Source organism: Telopea speciosissima, chromosome 9 (genome assembly GCF_018873765.1).
Source record: "Telopea speciosissima isolate NSW1024214 ecotype Mountain lineage chromosome 9, Tspe_v1, whole genome shotgun sequence".
NCBI classification, from domain to species: domain Eukaryota; kingdom Viridiplantae; phylum Streptophyta; class Magnoliopsida; order Proteales; family Proteaceae; genus Telopea; species Telopea speciosissima.
In genome coordinates this window covers 36723231-36745164 of record NC_057924.1, presented here as the reverse complement: position 1 = coordinate 36745164, position 21934 = coordinate 36723231, and the positions used below count along the sequence as shown (strand labels likewise).

At 42.1% G+C, this 21934-nt stretch overlaps 1 protein-coding gene across 1 annotated transcript; it reads left to right on the top strand.

Moving 5' to 3' along the window:
• The first annotated feature begins 14 nt into the window (after positions 1–14).
• On the top strand, positions 15–16035 carry LOC122640959. Its single transcript, XM_043834258.1, has 4 exons — positions 15–145; positions 267–1231; positions 1369–1460; positions 16013–16035. Exons 1-3 carry the CDS (start codon positions 58–60, stop codon positions 1450–1452), a joined length of 1137 nt encoding a protein of 378 aa, XP_043690193.1. The 5' UTR covers positions 15–57; the 3' UTR covers positions 1453–1460; positions 16013–16035.
• The last annotated feature ends 5899 nt before the right edge of the window (positions 16036–21934 follow it).

The window sequence follows — 21934 nt, the reverse complement described above, 5'->3', positions numbered from 1 at the left end:
CAAGGAGAGGAACTCATCACCATCATCTTCGCATACACTAACCCATAATACCTCATCATGCCATCAGGTGCAAAGAAGAGAAAGCAAGACAAGAAAAAGAAAGAAAAGGCCGCCAACAACCACTCAACTACTAACACTAAACAAGGTACGTGCGTACAACTACTCTTTATCTATCTAATACACCCACCTTCTCTTTTTACGGTTTCTCCTATTTAGTTTTGTGGGTTTCTTTTTATTAATGTTTCTTTATTCGTTAATTCAATTAGTGTTAGGAAATGATGATCTGAAAACCCATGAGGAGAAAGACAGTGACGGTGGTGAAATCAGTTCCCCTAAATCACAGCCTGACCATCGCTCATTAACGGAAAACGAAGAACAGGGGGAGGTGGATAGGCAGGTTCGGGATTCTCATACTTCTGCATCGGTTGTTGTCGCCAATTCTAAATCCATGGAAGTTTCCCAAAATGGCACCGGCAACGGCGAAACGGAAAATAACCAAAACGAGGTGCCAGAGGAGGTGGAGGTTGTTCAGGATATTGAGGTTACTAGGGAATTGAAGCTAGAGGAGGATGAAGTTGTTAAGGACATTCAGGTTACGAGGGTGTTGAAGGCTGATGAGGTTTCTGAGTGCAAAGATGATAATATTGAGTCTGTTGAGCGAGATGCTAGTAGCTCCAGTAGTAGTAGCAGTTCTGATAATGAATCCCCATTGGCCGATAAGAATTCCTACGTGATTGAATCAGGGGAGATGGAAGAGGAAGAAAAGAGTGGTGGTTCAGTCATGGAAACCACACCCGATGTTGATTCAGCAGAGAAATTGGAGGAGGAGAGGATGGCTACTTCAGTTATGGACACTGCCACTGTTGTCGATTTGACAGGGAAGTTGGATGAAACGAAGAGTCCTGCTTCAGTCATGGAAATTACATACACTGTTGATTTAGCCGAGCCAGTTGGTTCATTGACTGAGGAGGTGACTGAAGCTTTTGCATCCAGTACTATTGTGGATACTGGGGTTTCTGATGAGATTGATTTGGCATCGAAGGATAAAGAGGAGATATCATTGCCATCTTCAAATAAAACTGTGGGGGCCTTGGATGTAATTGATTCAGTGGCAAAGGAAAGTGAAGATAAGATGTTGCAACCTTCTGATACTCCAATTGTTGAAACTAGTGGTACTGGTAGTGCTGAATTACTCAAAGACCATGCAATTCCAGAAAGCTCAGTAAACCAGGTCAGCAACTTTGAACTATGAAAAGAAGGCAATTTCTAGTTTTTGTTGGATTGATTTTTTACCTTTAAATATCTTTCTCTATATTTATAAAAAATGAATAAACTGTTGTGTTTTCCTCTTTTTCAAAATTTCTGCAGCCACTGTTGAGTACAGTTCCTCCGGCAGTAGAAAGGACTTCTTGGAAGAGTTGCTGCGGCATATTTGATTTTCTGAAAGGCTAGAACAGAGAAGACCAGGTGAAAAAAAAACCTCTATAAGAAATGTGTTGCTTCTTGTTTTCAGAATTAAGATGTCCCTAATTAGTTTCTTTTATGTGTTCTATTGTGGATCTTGCTTGGGATAGGGGAAGGGTATGTGAACTAAAGTTATTGTTGTTGTAGAAGGACTCTGCATGGTATTGCAATTTCATTTACTTGCTTATCCATCTGATTATGGGACAATCAATGTGGTGAATAAACCTTCATACAGTTATTAAACTAGTCCTATATGTGACTGGAGGAATTGTTGAAGACTGCCATGAGGCGCATGAGTTTTCAAGCCGGGGAGAATAGAAGGAAATGCCACTCTTAAAACTTTTCAAAGTGGTAGAGTTTAACACTTTTGATTGTTTATAACATCTTGATATGTATCCAGAATTAGTTGTATAGCACACATGTACTCTCATAGAAGATTGAGTTGGTCGGAAACTTTATTTTTTCCATTTGAAGTTTCTCTTGAAGATTTCTTTACATTAGCCTCTGTCCTTTTTCCTTCTTTCCTTTTAGATTCCAGACAAATAATTTCTTAAAAGGAAACAAGGATTCCAGACTAGTAACTTTGGACAAGCATATCCTGCAGAGATCTTTGTTATGACTAAGACTCCAAGGGTTTCTTAGTATATCCCTGATGCGCTTTATGAGAATTAGTCACTGTTGCTTAATTCTTATTCCAGCTGTTTGGTATGTGATTAAGTTGTATACAACAACAACAACATCCAAGCCTTATCCCAACTTAATAGGGTCGGCTACATGGATCCTATAAGAGAAAATAGGAAAAGAAGTAAAAAGGAGGGAGGGGGGGAGGAGACAACATCAACACAAATCTCTAGGGCATCGACTTTTTATAACTATGTACTGCTTAACTACCCAACATTTTGCGCTAGGTCTCGAATAGGGGTGAATATACAATGGCAACACACAACAAAGATCAACTAAATGGGGTCGACCTCATGGATCTTAGATCTCCAATCAGCTCTATTTGAGGTCATACTCGGAGCAAGGCCTAAGCTAAGCATGTCTTTCTTCACCACTTCTCCTAAGGTTATCTTAGGCCTGCCCCTTGTTCTTTTGGTTCCTCAATTAGGATCATGTGATTAATGTTGTATATTCCACTTAAATCTAGAGCTCTGTTTTCTATTAATTGTTACATCTACAAAACCTTCTGAATACCTTATTTGATTTCCTTCTAGCCTTCACCTCCTCCTTTTGAAGCCTCTGACACACACCAGAACTGTTTAATATTACTTTTGTAATAGGGTGATCATTATTTTGTATGTGGAAAGTTGTCTTAGGGTGATCATTATTTTTTATGTGGTTCATGACATAACGGCTTATTCGCCATGTGAATCATATATAGTGGCCTTTGAATTGGTTCCATATATCTTAAAAGGTGCAATGTAATACAATCTTCTCCAATTTTTTCAAGAAGAAAAAGGTTCTCTCCATGCTTCAAGGTCTCGTGAGATCTCGGTGTGATATTTTCAGTTTCGACAAGCTCGAGTCGAAACCACATGTGAGACCAAAACATTACATGGTTTTGAATGAGATTTTGGCATCTCGCTGAAATCTCGGCCAATATCTCATTTTGGCGAAAAAGATACCAAAATTCACTTAATATAAATACACTATCTCGACAAGATCTGATCAAAATTTCGACCAGTCTTGGTGGCTCTCAGTGGTTTTGGTAAGTTTTGAAGGAAAACACCTCAAAACCTCATTGTGTGCCCAAATCTCACCAAATCTAGCCTGGAACAAGTAAACTTGTCGCTCAAAACAACATTTGAGGAGATTTGCTGCACATCAACATCATTTGGTGGAGATTTCAATTCAACAAGACTTGATCGAAATTTTGACCAGTCTTGTATTTGTCGGTGGGTTTCGACTTGAATGCACAAAAACCCTCCAATGCTGATTTTTGGCCAAATCTTACACAACCAAGCTTGGAACAAGTGTATTTTAAAAAAAACTAAGGGTTTTACTTGAATTATAGAAATTTCATTCCTGTTGCTTATTTAAGCTGTTTAACTTGAATTATATGTGTTCTAATACTGAAGATTGTGTGGAATTGGTCATATATATATATATATATATATATTTATATATTTATATATTTATATACATACATCATACACTACCAACCTAGGGTCCTAAGTCAAACTACCATTTTAGATGTGATTTTTAAAAAACTAAGGGTTCCACCATGTTTATAGGGCCTAAAATAGGCTGTCCTGCAAGTTTCATGACTTAATTAGGTCATATGGCCACTGAAACCAAGGGCCGAAATTTGACATAAAAATGCACCAACTTGGCCGAGATCTTGCCAAGTTACCGAGACAACTCGATTTTTTGGCTGACCGAAACCAGCTAAGATACCGAGACCTGAGTTCTCCCTTCTGCTGGCCATTCTCTTCAACTATTGATTTTCTACATCATAAGATGCTAATGGAAGTATTGAAGCAAGTTCAAGTTCTAGTATGCATCGGAAAAGATTGCTGTTTTGCCTACAAACGGAGAAAAACATGGGGGAGGGGATCCTTGATTGTAATCCTTGAATTTTAATATAATTTTTCTTTCTGTATTTTGAAACCAATCCCACTCAATGCTTCTCCCTAGCACATATAGGATGAGTTCTTTTTGCAAAAGCTATGGATCTGCTTACAACCTACTTCTTCCTTGAGATTGTGATTTCAGTTGGAATATATTACATTCTTCAGGTTAAGGTTTGGATGTTCCATTCAGGTGTGATTATAGGAATTAGATCCATTGATCATCTGATCTCAGACAGGTACTTGACTGATATGGGCCTGGTGAGGGTTTATGACACATTATAAAGGGCACCAGGGAATCAGGGGTAAGATTTGGGATCAACGTGTTAAGGATAGGGGTTTTAGTTTCCTATCCAAGGGGTATTTTGGACGACGAAAAATTTTATAGACAAGGATTTTGGCTTTTTTTGGAGCCAACGACTTTTACAGAGGACTTTGTGAAAGATTGGGATCAAAATTTGCTTCAAGGGCTACAAAAAGAGAGTTTTGACCAAGTAGTTACGAGGATGGTTTCTCAAACTCACTTCTTTGGATGCTGATCCTTCCCATACTGCAAATAAAGATGTAGCTTTGAATCCTTTCAATGCAGAATTCCGGCAAGAATAGAAGATGATTGGGGGGGGGGGGGGTAGGTAGGATGTACCCTAGGTTCAGAATTACACCTCTGTAACAGGAATACAGGATCACAAGTAAACCCTAAAACAAAATTTAGGTCAATAGTAGGGTCAAAATCGACCTTATCCGATGAAGGTCAGATTCTGCCACACTGTTCATAAACTGTTTAAAACAATTAAACCCCAAATTTGTGTCAACAATCAAAACAGTGAAATTTTGAAACCAGTAACCACAAATTTGAGAAAATTAAGACAACAGCAGATCAGCAGGTCTGATCAGCTAAATACCATGGTTGAAGAAGCCCACTAGGGGGCCCTTTAACACCCAAGAGATGAGGGTAATCTTCTGGCCAGATTATATCACCAATGTCAACTTCAGCAAAATAGGTCCCAAAACAGGGCTGCTGCCAGCTTCTAGTTGGTGGTTCTATGCTGTGATTTAAATCTCTATATGAACAGGATATCTTCCAAACCCAGGTTAAATAAGATTCCCGCAGGCTTGAAAGATAATGGATAATATCAGTACTTGAAGAAAACAGAGCATATAATGTAATTCCAGATGGATGTCAATCCAACTAAAACCAGAACCAGAATCTGCTTGGGTATAATCCAATCGGTTAGGGCAGAATGGAGGATTAGATGAACTTAGGGTTAGGGCTTAATGGAGTTAGGGTTTGATGGTACGGATAGGAGAAGAAGGGTTAGGGGGTTGGGATGAAAGCTTACTTGTGTTGGATGGATCCTTGGACTGATAACAGATCTGAGTAACTAATCTTTGAACCTTCACACAATCGGCAGCAACAAACTTGACAAACTTGAATGCACTCGAAGGAGAGAAAACAGTGAACTAGTGAAGGCTATCTCAGCCTCACCTTCACAGCCTATCTCAGGACAGTGGAATGCATTAAAGCAATAATCTTCTTCATTAAATCGTGGGGGGCTCAATGGAGCTCTTTACATTATATAGCCTTCAAGGCTGGACATAAAATAAATCCTAACTATGACTAGGACTCAAAATAGAAATAGGAATGCCAACTAGGACTAGGACTCAAAATAGGAATGCTAACTAGGACTTAGGACTTCTAATTAGGATTCAGATTTGCACTAGGAATCCTAATTAGATTACAACTCAATAAAAATAAAACAAATACTAAAAATCCCCACGATTGTTGCTAGTGTAGGGATTCACCCTACACCTACCCGATGGTTACTTAGGCTGGTGTAGGGAAGAATCCCTACACCTGCGGCCGGTTTTAGACAGCCAGTTTACATCAACTCCCCCCTTCTCAAAAACATTCGTCTCCGACGAATGGATGAAAGACATGTAGCGCTCGTAGAGATCAGGATCAAGGCGCCTGAAGTCGTCGGCGTGAATCCAGGTACTATCACTATCAGGGCGATCCTTCCATTTAACAAGGAAAGAGTAATAGCCGCGACCACCCCGCATAGTAGTAAACTTGTTATCAAGCACATTCTCAATGACATCAGCAGTAGGAGTGGTAAACTGTGGGAGGCGGAGAGCATGTGCAATATCACCGTCGTCCGAAGGGTGGCCGACATAAAGAGTGAGATCGGCCACGTTGAAAACATTGTTAATCTTCATAGACGGAGGAAGCTCGAGCATATAGGCATTGGTCCCAATGCGTTGTTGCACCTTGAAAGGACCCATTTTGTGAGGGTGGAGCTTGTGATTGGCTCCAGGAGGAAGTTGCTCAGGAGAAATACGGACCATCACCAAATCACCAGGTTGGAATTCCACGTATCGGCGATGACGATCAGCTGCTGCCTTGTAACCTTCATTGTTAATAGCAATGCGTCGGCGAACGTCGGTATGGACCTCGGTGATGTGGCGGAGGAACTCATCAGCGTCCACACTAACACGAACATGAGGAGGAAGAGGAAGCAAGTCCACGGGGCGCTTGGGTTGCAGACCCAAAACAATCTCAAATGGAGTACGACCAGTGGTCCGATTGACAGAACTATTGTACGTGAACTCGGCAATATCAAGGACAGAAGGCCAATCTTTCGCATGATCACGAACAAGACATCGGAGGAGATTGCCTAAATTGCGATTAACCACTTCAGTCTGCCCATCTGTCTGAGGATGAAAGGCGGTGGAGAACTTCAGCTTGATATTGGTCTTCATCCACAAGGTCTTCCAAAAATAGCTAGTGAATTTGACATCACGATCAGAAACAATAGACTCGGGTAGCCCATGAATACGTACTACCTCTTTGAAGAAGAGCTTGGCGATGTGACTGGCATCAAATGTCTTCCGACAGGGAATGAAATGAGCCATTTTCGAAAACCTGTCCACCACCACAAATATAGAGTCATGACGCTCCCGTGTAGATGGGAGGCCGAGAACGAAATCCATGCTGATATGTAACCAGGGTGCATGAGGCACTGGAAGAGGTGTGTAGAGGCCCGTGTTTTGCTTATCACCCTTGGCAAGCTGACAATCTCGACAACGCTGAATCACCTGTTAGACGTCACGCTGAAGATGTAGCCAATAATACAAATCAGCAACTGCAGCATATGTCTTGCTAATGCCAAAATGCCCTCCCATGCCACCGCCATGTAGTTCCCTAATGAGGTGCTGCCGAAAGGATGTGTTAGGGATACATAGGCGTGTCCCGAAGAAGAGATATCCATCATGTAGGGAGTATTTGGCATCAGTTCCACCTTGCTGTAATGTAGTATGAATGGGGGAAAAATCAACATCAGCCGTGTACTCATCTCTGATATGTTCGATGCCTGTGCTGTGAGTAGAAGAGGTGGATAGGGTGAGAACTTTCCGACTTAGCGCATCAGCGATCTGGTTCTCTTTGCCTGCCTTGTACTTCAGAACGAAATGAAACTCCTGGAGATAGGCGATCCATTTAGCATGGCGGTTGCTTATGGATCGCTGAGAATGGAGATACTTAAGGGCCTCATGGTCAGAGTATAGAATAAATTCTTTGCCCACAAGGTAGTGTCTCCAATGCTTTATAATCTGGATCACTGCATAAAGCTCCAAATCATAGGTAGAATAACGCCGCTTAGCATCGTTGAGTTTCTCACTATAGAAGGTAATGGGATGATTTGATTGCATGAGAACTCCTCCAATCCCAACATAGGATGCATCTGTAGCCACCTCAAATATGATATCAAAGTTTGGGAGCCGTAGAACAGGTGCCTCGGTCATCTTTTGCTTGATCAAGGAAAATGCTTTGGTAGCAGCCGGTGTCCACCGAATTTGCCCTTACTTTCTCTCATGCACTCGAATGGGTGCCATGATGCCGCTGAAGTTCGAATAAAACGCCGATAAAAAGATGCTAGGCCGTGGAAACTCCTAACCTCTGTCAAGGTGTGTGGCACTGGCCAATCGACTATGCTTTGCACTTTCTCCGGATCAGCTTCAACCCCGGCTGAAGATATAATAAACCCAAGGAAGATAACCTTAGGTAACATAAAAGAACACTTTTCGAGGTTGATGAAGAGTTTCTCTATACGTAACACTCTCATCACTTGCTTTAGATGATCGAGATGCTCCTCGGTGGTGTGGCTGTAGATAAGAATGTCATCAAAGTAAACCACAAGAAACTTACCGATGAATGGACGAAGTACCTGTGTCATTCCATGCATGAAGGTGCTTGGAGCATTTGTGAGACCGAAAGGCATCACCTTTCATTCATATAGACCATCCTTTGTCTTGAAAGCAGTCTTCCACTCATCTCCTGGGCGGACCCGAATCTGATGATATCCGCTCTTTAAGTCAATCTTTGAAAAGATGGAAGCACCTGTGAGCATGTCTAACATGTCGTCAAGTCTTGGAATAGGAAATCTGTATTTGACGGTGATCTTGTTTATTGCCCTGCTATCAATACACATCCTCCATGTACCATCTTTCTTTGGAGTAAGTAATGCTGGAACAGCACATGGGCTCATGCTCTCGACAATAAACCCCTTGCGAATCAGGTCATCCACTTGTCTCTTGAGCTCGGCATGCTCAGTAGGGCTGAGACGATAAGTGGGCAGATTTGGTAGCACCGAACTTGGTTCTAGATCAATGGCATGCTGAATATCCCTCATAGGAGGTAGCTCATCTGGAAGATCGTCTGGTACTAGATCTGAGAAATCATCAAGCAGATCTTTTATGGATTTGGGATGAATAGTGGTAGGGGTTGGTGACACTGCTCTTGTGACCAGGGCTAGTATCAACCCTGTCTCTTTACTTGTAGTAAGGAATTCTCGGTGAGGCAGGGACAGAATTCGTTGCTCCATGGGTTGTGCTTTAGTAGTACTAGTACTAGCATGTGGTGCCTTGCTGCTTGACCCTCCTTTCATTGGCTGTCTATTGTCAATAGTTTTCAAGACCTGTTGTCGCTTCAGCTGGGCAGCTCTAAGCCTTGGCTTCATCAATGGTACATTGAGGAGGTTGAGAACCAGTGGTTTCCCTTTGAAGTCAAAGAAACACTGATTTTTTGTACCTCCCGTCAATACATTGTTATCATACATCCATGGTTTCCCAAGTAAGACATCAGTCAGAATCATAGGAATTATATCACACCAGACATTCTCCTCGTAACCAGAAATCTTGAGTGGCACTGAGCATCGCTGATTAACCTCTAAAGTATCATTATTAAGTAAGGATACCTTGTATGGTTGTGGGTGAGGTTCAGCTTTAAGATTCTCTTCAATGACAAAAGCTTTAGAAACCACGTTGACACAACTACCGCTGTCCACGATCACTTGTGCTGTTGCTGTCCCGCTATCCATCAGTGTATAAAAGATGCAATGTCGACGCCAGTCCTCTCCTGTAGATTCAGCAACCAGAATGTGAGTTACTACATTTACCTCATAAATTTCGTCTTCCAAAGTATCATCATAGTCTTCTCCCTCAAGAGCAGCATTAACGGCCCAATTGTCATTAAACTGCGGGTCACAAACTTGGACATCTGGACTAGTTTCCATGGCTGCAATCACTGAATTGGACTTCCCTCTTTGGGGGCAGTACCTTGCATAATGACCATCTTGTTGGCAATGGAAACACTTGTTAGGTGTTTGACTACCCATGGGGGCCTTACCCTTCCTCTGTAGTTGGTGGAGCTCGGGTAGGGAAACCACTAGATCTGTTAGGAGTAAAGGTTCTCCTAATATCACCGGACTGCGGTGTGAATCTTGCGGGCAGCCTTGATTAAATCTTCAAGATCCATGGCCTTTTCAAAACAGTGATTCAAATTATATATTTCAACCACGCCTATCTTGTCTTTAATGTCAACCCTCAATCCCAACTTGAAACGGGATATAAGCTGGTCATCATTCTCATCTACACCCATACGTGAGAGTAAGTCATTGAATTTATCAATATACTCCTCAACTGTTAAGGTACCTTGTCGTATAGTGTTCAGTTGATCCTGCAAACGCCTCTGATAAGGAGGTAAGTACTTCTCTTTGAGAATCTCTTTCATAGCTGCCCAAGTAATTGGTTCCATGTGACGACGGATCAACCTGTCTTCATGTGTACGCCACCAATCTCTGGCTCCTCCAGTTAACTTAGTCGTGGCCAGCTGCATCTTTCGGTCTTCAGACAATCGAAACCACTTGAAGTAGTCATCTAGAGCACTCAACCAGTCATGGAATGCAATAGGGTCATGTTTCCCGTTATATTCCTTCAGATCCAGTTTTACCTTATGCTTATCATCACGATAATACTGATTTCCATCGTGATCTTCATCTTTTTCATAGGTAGAATTGTTGTTGATCCTGTGTGTCTGTAGTGTGGGAACCCTCTGTGGTAACCTACGTGGATGTCGGTTGTTAGTGTATGAGCGCAAGCTTGTTTGTGATATTTGCTGTGGAGGTGCGGTAGGACCTTGTTGTGACAAGACATCAACTTGTTGCTTGATGGTCTTCACATCTTCAGATAAAACCTTGACTATCTCAGCCAGTTGCTGTAGAGTGGTTGGATCACTTGATTTTGGAGAACCCATAGCTAGGCTTTGATACCAAATAATGTAATTCCAAATGGATGCCAATCCAACTAAAACCAGAACCAGAATCTGCTTGGGTATAATCCAATCGGTTAGGGCAGAATGGAGGATTAGATGAACTTAGGGTTAGGGCTTAATGGAGTTAGGGTTTGATGGTACGGATAGGAGAAGAAGGGTTAGGGGGTTGGGATGAAAGCTTACTTGTGTTGGATGGATCCTTGGACTGATAACAGATCTGAGTAACTAATCTTTGAACCTTCACACAATCGGCAGCAACAAACTTGACAAACTTGAATGCACTCGAAGGAGAGAAAACAGTGAACTAGTGAAGGCTATCTCAGCCTCACCTTCACAGCCTATCTCGGAGACAAAGTGGAATGCATTAAAGCAATAATCTTCTTCATTAAATCGTGGGGGGCTCAATGGAGCTCTTTACATTATATAGCCTTCAAGGCTGGACATAAAATAAATCTTAACTATGACTAGGACTCAAAATAGAAATAGGAATGCCAACTAGGACTAGGACTCAAAATAGGAATGCTAACTAGGACTTAGGACTTCTAATTAGGATTCAGATTTGCACTAGGAATCCTAATTAGATTACAGCTCAATAAAAATAAAACATAGGACTTCTAATTAGGATTCAGATTTGCACTAGGAATCCTAATTAGATTACAACTCAATAAAAATAAAACAAATACTAAAAATCCCCACGATTGTTGCTAGTGTAGGGATTCATCCCTACACCTACCCGATGGTTACTTAGGCTGGTGTAGGGAAGAATCCCTACACCTGCGGCCGGTTTTAGACAGCCAGTTTACATCAGCATAGAGATGGATATTACCTTTGATCTCCCACCAACAGGCCTAGATCAGAATCTCTCCAATCCCAAGAGTTTCTCACTCCTCACTGTCTCTCACAGTAGCATACTTTCTCAGTAGCAAAAGGCTCAAGCCAAAATCTCATTAATCAAATTCCTGTTCAAGGCTGTAGTCCCTTACAAACTTATATTGAAGTCTTAGAAACAGATTCAAACACTAAAAAAGGAAAGGCTTAAACCAATTCTTAACTAATAAGGTAGCATGAGTTGACTAGGAAACTAAAGTAAAGAACGAAACTGACTTAAAACAAGACTGAACTTATAGAATCTTAATCCCGTCTAACTAAAACACTTAATAACAATTAAAATAAAGAAACAAAGACATTTACTTTGCTAATCCTGTATGCGTGGCTTCTACTTATATTATAGGCACATTAAAGTGGCTCATTACAATGAAAACACATGGAATCAAAGGCCCAGCACATACATAATCCAACCCAAGGCTAATTTTAATAAAAAATCCATTTAGGTTATTTAACTGCAGCAATTCTCCCCAGCTTGAAGAAACTCGACCTTGAGCTTTCCAAAGTGGAATAAATTTTATATGGTGAACAACAACAACTCAGTCTTATCCCAACTAAATGGGGTCGGGTACATGGTTTCTTTCAATACAAATTATGGAAAACTGAGGTCCTCACAAAGGGAAAGGGAAGTAAGAGAAATGAAGATTAAAAATGAAGAAATGAGATAAGAAAAGTGAGAAATAGAAAATGAAAAATGAAAAATGAAAGTAAGAGGTAGCCCAGTGTGGAATTCCGTGAATACTGGCTTGATCAATGTGATCATAGCCCAGCCTTTATTTATAATATTGAAATCATATGACAAAAATATAACTAAGCAACGTGGGACTAAAAGCCACATACAAGAATACCCCCATGGACAGATTGACCTTTGGACCCATATTACAACGCTCCCCTTCAAGTTGGTGCATGCATATCATACATGCCCAACTTGCTAACAATAGGAAAGAACAATTTTGTACTGATTCCTTTGATAAGGATATCAGCCAACTGTTCACTAGACTAAATATATGGAATACAAATAATTCCTTGTTCCAGCTTCTTTTTGATGAAGTGCCAGTCAATCTCGACATGTTTGGTCCGATCATGTTGGACCGGGTTGTGAGCAATGCTGATTGCTGACACAGTAGAGTCGCATAGGAAGATCAACACTCATCCCCAAATCTTGAAGAAGTCCCTTGAGCCAAAGAAGCTTACAAATACCCTGTGCCATAGCTCGGAATTCAGCTTTAGCACTAGATCGAGCCACAACAGCTTGTTTTTTGTTTCTCCAAGTAGTTAGGTTACCTCCAACAAATGCGCAATATTTAGATGTGCACTTCCTATCATCAGGACTGCCAGCCCAATCTGCATCAGTGTACGCTTCTATCCGGAGATGGCTGTGTGGAGAGAACAATACTCCTTTCCCTGGAGCTGACTTGAGGTAACGGAGAATTCTGTATGCTGCTTCCAAGTGAGAAGAGTGAGGATCATGCATGTATTGACTGACAAGGCTTACAACAAATGTGATGTTTGGCCGGGTATGTGAGAGGTAAATCAATCGACCCACTAACCTCTGATAGCTGCCTTTGTCCATTGGCTCACCTTCCTTACTCTTCAAATGTGTGTTGGGCTCCAGAGGGGTATCTACTGGTTTACACCTAAGCATCCTTGTTTCTTTCTATAAATCCACGGTATATTTTCTTTGAGAGAGATATGCCCTTAGCTGAATAGGCAACCTCAATCCCTAGGAAGTACCTCAATTTGCCCAAATCCTTGACTTCAAACTCCGTGTCCAAATAAGCTTTCAGCTTCTGAATCTCATGTGCATCATTGCCTGTAATTACTTTGTCATCAACATAGACAATCAAAAGGGTAACTTGCTGTCCCACTCTCTTAACAAACACTGTGTGGTCTGCATTACTCTGCTTATACCCATATGCGATCATAGCCTTGTGGAATCGGCCAAACCAAACCCTTGGGGACTGCTTCAGACCATACAGGGCCTTCTTTAACTTGCACACTTTCCCCGAGTCTCTGAAGAGGTGAAATCCGGGGGTACCTCCATGTAGACATCTTCTTTCAAGTCTCCATGTAGGAAGACATTCTTCACATCGAGTTGTTGAAGTTCCCATCCTTGATTTACAGCACAAGAAATGATGACCCGTACAATATTCATCTTCGCTACAGGAGCAAAAGTCTCTTGATAATCGATTCCATGGGTTTGAGTGAACCTTTGGCGACCAATCTCGCCTTGTATCTCTCCACAGAACCATCAACCTTGTGCTTCACAACAAAGACCCATTTACAACCAACAGGCCTCTTCCCATGTGGAGAACTTACCAAATCCCAGGTCTAAATTTTTCGCAAGAGCATTTCTTCATTCATTGCCTCCTTCGCTAAGTGTTAGGTATAGCGACAGAGGACAAAGAGGATATGAAAGCATGAAAGGCAGGAGTTAGAGAGTTGTAGGACACAAAGTTTGAGATAGGATCTGAGTGCAACTTCTTTTTGTTTGCTAACAGCAATGGATAAATCAAGACTAGGATCAAGAGGGAGCTCACCTGAATTATGACTAGGAGCAAGATTTGGAGTAAGAACAGATGCTGATTGCGTAGGTGGTGCAGCAGTGGTGGTTTCTTTCTCTTTGTACCGTGGACCATCTGTAGGAAAATCAGTTCCCCGAGTGTATTTCTGTTTCACAAGGCTCTCCCCCTGTACCTGTTGCTCAATCTGTCCAACTTCTTGTTCTTGACTTATAACTCCATCCTCTAGTTCAATAGAAACATCTTCAATGGTTGGTATCTCAACATCTAAAGGAGCAATCAGCGGGACCTCTTCATTACTTTGAGTCTCCCCTTGCAGAGGTACCGACGGTGGAAAGGAAGCCTCCGACTCCCAAAAGACAACATCCATGGTGACCAACACCTTTCTGGTAGGAGGATGGTAGCATTTATAGCCCTTCTGAGTCGGTGAGTAACCAAGAAAAATGCACCGTAATCCTTTGGGATCAAGCTTACCATGGACGTGGTGATTTCGTGTAAACACAACACAGCCAAACACTCTTGGGGGCACCACAAAGGTGGATTTGCCAACCAACATATCCAAGGGACAGCGGCCACCCAAGACACGAGATGGAAGTCGATTGATGAGGTAAGTAGCTGTAAGCACGGCATCACCCCAGAAACGAGGAGAGATAGACATGGTGAACATAAGGGAACGAGCTACCTCCAGTAGATGTTTGTTCTTGCGTTCAGCCACTCCATTTTGAGCGGGAGTGTCAACACAAGAAGTTTGGTGTATGATCCCATGGCTGTCCAAATAGGAACGGAAAACACCATCCATATATTCCTTGCCATTATCCGAGCGAAGAATCTTCACCTTGGCATCAAACTGCGTCTAGACCATTTTGTGGAATAACATAAAACAATTGAACACATCACTTTTGCTATGCATCAAATATACCCAAGTTATCCGGCTAAAACAATCGATAAATGTGACAAACCATCGAAACCTAGAGGTAGAAACATAATGGGCAGGGCCCCAAGCATCAGAATGAATTAAACCAAAAGGACTCAAACTTCTGTTGTCTGGAATAGGAAAAATACTCCGAGTTTGCTTTGCCAAAGTGCAAGCATCACAAGAAAAATTGTGTTTATTACATTGTTTTACCAGACTAGGAAATAAAGCATATAAAACCCCAATTGGGTGATGGCCCAAACGACGATGCCAATTATTCTACTCAAGTAATGCAGAATCAAAAGTAGAAGATGCTGGCTGTGATGTCAATGCTGTCCGGGAACTTTCAAGCACGTACAGACCACCAATCACCGTATCACATGCAATCGTACTGTCCGTTTCCAAATCCTGAAATAAACAATGAGTTGGAAAAAATATTACTTTGCAGTTTAAATCCATAGTTAGACTACTAATGGACAGCAAGTTAGTAGTAAACTTAGGAACATGTAAAACAGAGGAAAGAGTGAGAGAGGAGGTGCACTGAACGAATCCCTTCCCAGAAATAGAAGAAAGAGCCCATCAGCAACCCGAACCTTTGACTGGCTTGAAAGAGGATTATATGTTGTAAAAACAGAGGAAGAGCCTGTCGTATGGTTGGTTGCCCTTGAGTCAATAACCTAAGAGTTAGGCATGACCAAGGTGCAATTCCCTCCAAAAGAAATACCTGTAGAAGAAGGTGCATTGGAAGGAGCAGGTAGAAACAAAGCTGAAGCCGCCATGGAAGGAGATACAGATGCCGAAGAAGATGTGTCCAAGCGATTCATCATATCCCGCAGATTGTGCAACTCAGCCATCATAGAGAAGAGAGACTGTTCAGATGGATCTTCATTAGCAGCCTGATTAGCATGAGAGGAACTGGACCGATTGGAACCCCCCTTTCCATGCCCACGAGTATCCGCAAGACGACCATGAAGCTTCCAACATCGGTCCTTGGTGTGCCAGTCCTCCCCACAATGATCGCATTTAACAAGTGGGCGATTGCTAGATTGCCGATCAGTAGGAGGAGGCCGAGAGGAATTTCCACGGGAAGATTGAGAACCAGAAACAAGGGTTGATCGTTCCTAAGTGACAGGATGAACCATGGTAGTGCGCCTCGTGTCCTCAGTCGAAAGTATGGCATAGGCATGCTCCAAAGAGGGAAGAGAATCCCGATTCAAAATATTGGACCTGATATTATCAAATTCAATGTTGAGGCCGGCCAAAAAATCAAACAGCCGTAAACCATCCTCCCACTTCCTGAAGGCCGTCGCGTCAACATCCGTGGTAGCCTTAAATGTGTCCAAAAAATCCAATTCCTGCCACAGTGTGCACATGGTATTGTAATATTGGGATAGAGACAACTCCAGTTGCTTGGTAATATGGAGCTTTTGACGGAGTTCATAGCATTGGGCTGCCTTCCCAATCTGAGAGTACGTGTCATGAGCCGTCTTCCAAATTTTTGCAGCGGTGTCAAGGAGCAGATAACGACCAATAATGGTTTGGTCCATGGAATTAGCCAAATTGGATATCACAAAAAAATTGAAATTCATCCATCGATCCTGAGCCGATCCAGCCTTTGCAGGCCTGACCTTTGTGCCCGTGATATAACCAGAGAGCCCACGGGAACCAATAGCAAATAAATAGGAATGAGACCACAGAAGATAATTGCTGCCATTAAACTTTATGGGATTCATCGGAAAGGGAACAAGTCCCGCTGGTTGGAATCGTTAGAACCAGTCGAAGTAGTCGTGATCTCGGACTCGTCAGGCATGGTGGCTGGAGAAAAATAGGCAGAGACAAATCCCCAAAAAAATCAGAACATGTATAGGGTAAAAAACGAACCCTTGGTGGGAGTTAACTCACCACCAAGGGATGAAAAAAATTCGAACAAGGTGGAAGCCCCCCCCCCCCCGAGGTGTGTAGAGGTGGCGGAAAAAGGAGGGAGGGACCTGCGGAGGTGGCGGGAGGAAGGGAGAGGGCCGGCGGTGGTCGGCTGTAGCTGGCGGAGGCGGTGGCTGTCGGAAGTGGTGGAGGGGCTGGCGGTGGGTGGTGTTAGGGTAGAATGGCGGAAAAGAAAAAGAAGAGAGAAAAAAAATGAAAAAATTTTACTTCCCATATCCCCGGAATATTTTTGGCTCTAATGCCATGTGGAATTCCGTGAATACTGGCTTGATCAATGTGATCATAGCCCAGCCTTTATTTATAATATTGAAATCATATGACAAAAATATAACTAAGCAATGTGGGACTAAAACCCACATACAAGAATACCCCCATGGACAGATTTACCCTTAGACCCATATTACAACACCCAGGAAAACAGAAAAATCTCAGGTACATGGTGTCGACAACGTGGGTCTTTGCCCTCCAATAGGCTCTATCTGAGGTCATACTTGGCACAAGCCCCAGGCTATGCATGTCATTCTTCACAACCTCACCTATGGTCATTTTAAGCCTACCCCTAGCTGTTTTAGCTCCTTCAATCGAGATTAGATCACTCCTCTTTACTGGGGCATCACTAGGCTTCCATGCACATGGCCAAATCACCTCAGATGACATTCTCAGACCTTTTCGCTGATCGGCGCAACTCCCACATCAGCTCTAATGCATTCGTTCATCATTTTATCCTTCCTAGTTTTGCCGCACATCCATCTTGGCATCCTCTTCTCTGCCACAAATAGCTTCGCTATATAGCACTTCTTAACTGCCCAACATTCCGCCCCATACATCATAGCTGGTCGGCCAACAGTCCTGTAGAACTTTCCTTTAAGTTTTAAAGGAATGTGGCGGTTACACAGTTCTCCGGTCGCCCCTCTCCACTTCTAAGGTTCAAGATCAGGTTTCGACCAGGCTGAAACCGAGATATGGTCGAAACCTGGTACTTTTTCCCAGCCAACTCGAGACAGTGGTTTCGAGGCCCAGAAATAGTTTTTTAGGTCTGATTTTTTGTATATAGCCTATTTTTGATATTCTAAACACAATGCATGAATTATTTTCACAAAAAAGCACTCAAATGGTACTTGTGGTTTTTGACTCAAGTTTACTAGTGTACGCACAGTGTACTAAGAGTCCTAGTTGTCAGGATAGACACTTATTTATGCCAAATATCATTTAAGTAAATGTTTTTTTTTTATTTCATTTACTTAAGATATTATCCAAAATTAAACAAAAACCCCCTATTTGAATCCAATAAAAATAGTTAAAAAATCAAATTCCAAAAAGATAATAAGTCAATCCCCCAGTTTAAGAAGAAAAACTAGATTTTCAGTGGTAGGTGAAATTTTCAAATCTCAAATGCTGGGGTTTTTCTCAAATAAATTCCATAAATCTTAATATGGTAAAACATTGCTAAAAACCAAAAGTGCGGTAAAATATTCATTTGTTTTGATGTCTAAAAACTTATTTCCATTTAGAGCCATTTCGATAGTGATGCAGCACCAAGTGCCCACATATGTAGGAAGAAGAAGAAAAAGTCCTGAAATTAGGGCTTAGTTAGGAGCCATAGCTTAGGTTTGCATGCTAGTATTTTTCCATTCCATACTTAGTTTATTTTTCTGTTTTTTAATTGAACCGGTTCAAATTGGTTGCATCCAATTGGTTCAATTGGTTCAATTGGTTCAATTTAACTTATTTAGTTAAGTGTCTTTTAGTTTAATTTAGTAGGGTCAATTAGGTCTTTTGACTTTAAGTTTTAAGTTATTTTATATTTAGCAACACCCTTTCACGATTTTTGAAGGATGTGTTTAAATTGTACTAGGTTTTGGCCTTTGGCCTATTATTATAAATAAATTTAAATCGTGGGAGGCTCGTCCACAGTTGAATATTTGAAAAAACAGAGTTGTTGGCTGCCATTGCTGCTGCTCCTTTGCTCATTGTGAGTGTTTGCCTTATGGTTCTATCAAGGAAGAAGGATAGGTGGATTTCCTACGACTCCTTACGCCACGATGGCTGGGAGGATCCTCTACAACTGGAAGGTGGTTCTATCCTTCTATCTCAGAGCTGCTGCCTCCATTGAAGATCTTCTTCAACCAGTAAGTTAGTTGTTTAGTTTCATTCATCCCCTTCTTTCTTCTAATCCTCCAACCCAAACCTACCCCATCTCAATTGATTCTCATAAACCCTAAATCAGCTAAGTTCTGTCCAGCCCTATTTTATTAGTCAAATCCTCTCAAATTTCAAACATAACATCCTTACAATAACCCTTCCACTCGACCTAGCTTGCTGCCCCATCCCCAACAGCTAAACCCTAATTCCCCCTCTTCTCTGTAAAACCTAAAATCAACCTAAAACCTGTCCAGACCTAATTAGCCATCTAATTCAGCCAAATTACAGTCGAATCTCCCTCTCCCTGCCAGTGATACTCGACGAGAACCCCAACCCTAAAATCCCATTAAAAACCGTAGTTTCAGCCTAATTTCTAAAACCCAAATCTTGAAACCCTAACTTTAATTTTCTGAAATTCAATTTTTTAGTTAAACATCATCCAAACCTACATTATTAGCTTCTCCGAGACCTTCCCATTAATACCATATAAGATTTAGTTCCATATTCATAAACCTAACCCTAGAAATTGACCTAAAACCCTAATTCTGCCCATTCGAACCAGCAACCCCCCTTTGAGTTCCTATTGCTTGGCCTCTAGTAGGATCCTTCTCCTATTTAGAGATACATTAAGTGGTATCAGAGCCATGGATGAACATGGCAATCCAGTGTTAAATGCAAATCTGCCAACCAATCCCATGGCTGTAATCATGGAGATGCTTCGAAAGCTATCAGCAGATCAGCAAGCTATGCAAGCTAAACAGGACCTTATTATCGATAAGGTGTTGTGGTTAGAAGAACAGAGGAATACCCCTCACAAGGACAGCAACATTCCTCAAGAAGAAGATAGATATCAAGTCAATTCAGTGGTACAGAGATTACCTGACAGAGATGAAGATCACAAAGATGGTCACAGAGATCACAGAGACCATTCCAGAGATCACAGAGATGGACTAAGAAATCACAGAGATGGCTACAGAGATCACAGAGATGGTTACAGAGATCTCAGAGACCATTACAGAGATCACAGAGATGGACTCAGAGATGACAGAGATTGTCAGGACAGAACCAGAGGTACCCGTGAGCCTTCCCGGGAATACAAAATTGAAACAGAGGCTATAGAGACAGAGATAGAGAAGATAGGGACAGAAATAGAGGTCGCCAACCTACTTTTGAGGAGTACATGAGATCCTACTTCACTATAGGCCAAGGTCATAACCGTCGCTACACTGACAATCAGAAAGTGAAGCTTGAACTGAAGGAATTCGATGATGATCATAACCCTCAGGTATTTTATGATTGGCTTGCTGCCCTGGATGATTATTTTGATTGGTATGATCTGTCTGAAGAGAGGAAAATGAAGCTAGTCTGTACTAAACTTGTCAGAGCAACACGTGAGTGGTGGAGAACCACTGAAAGGGAGATGGACTTTAATGGAACAGCACCCCACACTTGGGAAGACATAAAGTACGACCTGAGTAAGAAGTACTTGCCAAGGCACTTTAGGTCTCAGCTATAGGATCAATTCAACTCCCTACGCCATACATGAAGAAATTCGATGTACTCTCTTCCCGCACTGGTATTAGAGCGGAGGGCATCCAAATGCTTTCCCGGTTCAGGTTGGGCTTGACAAGTGAGATCAACGGGGCAATTGGGGTGGTTGAAGTTACAGACATTCGAGATTGCTTTGAGAAGGCCTTGAAAGCACAGGAGTTACTAGCTTCAAGCAAACAGCCGGGTTCTACTTCCAAGCCGGCCTACATCAACACTAGCACCTCACGACAGGGTCCCTCTATAGGTAGCACCTCTCGCCTTGCTGTTCCCCCACGTGTTGATGATAAGGGCAAAGCTACTATGGGACGTAATGAACCCTTCACTTGTTTCTACTGTCAAGACAAGATTGCTAAGGACTGCCCAAACAAGAGGAAGAACATCAATGTGACTGCCAAGGAAGAAACCCACGATGATGATGAAGAAAAGGGCTTCGACGCTTATCCTGTTGATGATGATGATGATGATGTGGCTGTTTACTTTGAAGATGAGGGTAATGATACAAGAGGTATTCATATGCTGCTTCAAGAGGCTGCTACCCAGCTAGAATTCCAACCTTCCCCACCCATCAGAGAGCTGTTGTCCGCCTACAAGTTTGAGCCATCTGCCAAGGATGATTTGAAGAAGCTTGACCCTGATTTGGATGATCATTCCATGACCTTTAACCATTCATCGGAGATGATTGCTTTTAAGTCGGGGAGAGATGATGCAGCACCAAGTGCCCACATCCGTAGGAAGAAGAAGAAGAAGAAGAAAAAGTCCTGAAATTGGGGCTTAGTTGGGAGCCATAGCTTAGGTTTGCATTCTAGTATTTTTCCTATTAAACCTGTGACCAAAAATACTGGCTAATTTGAATTTTTGGATATAGGTCCGGAACCTGATGGATCCTGGGTCTTACCCACTAGCAACTTGTGGTGCACTGACCCGGTGGTCATTCTTGAAGGGGAAACTTTGGTGATGTCATACCTACCGGTCCGGAGGTAACCTACCAGACCGGTGTTGCTGTTCCATACACCAGTTGATGAACAGCCTAAGGTACAACCCCTACTTAACCAAAACAGGTTTAAATTCATTTTTAAATGTTTAAACAATGTTTGATGACCACAAACTATGCAAGAACAATGTCCCAGGCATGGCACAGGCCTCTGTGGGACCTAAGTGCAAAAACAACAGGGTTTGACCTACTGGTCCATCCCTATTGGTCTATTGGATCGACCAGTACTGCTGTACTGCATAGAAATCATCTCTGATGCGTGGGGCCCAGTGTTTCGCACCTCGGATCACCTCCCCGTGCCTAGAATGACTTGTTGGGATGTTACCCTAACAATGTGATCATGTGGGG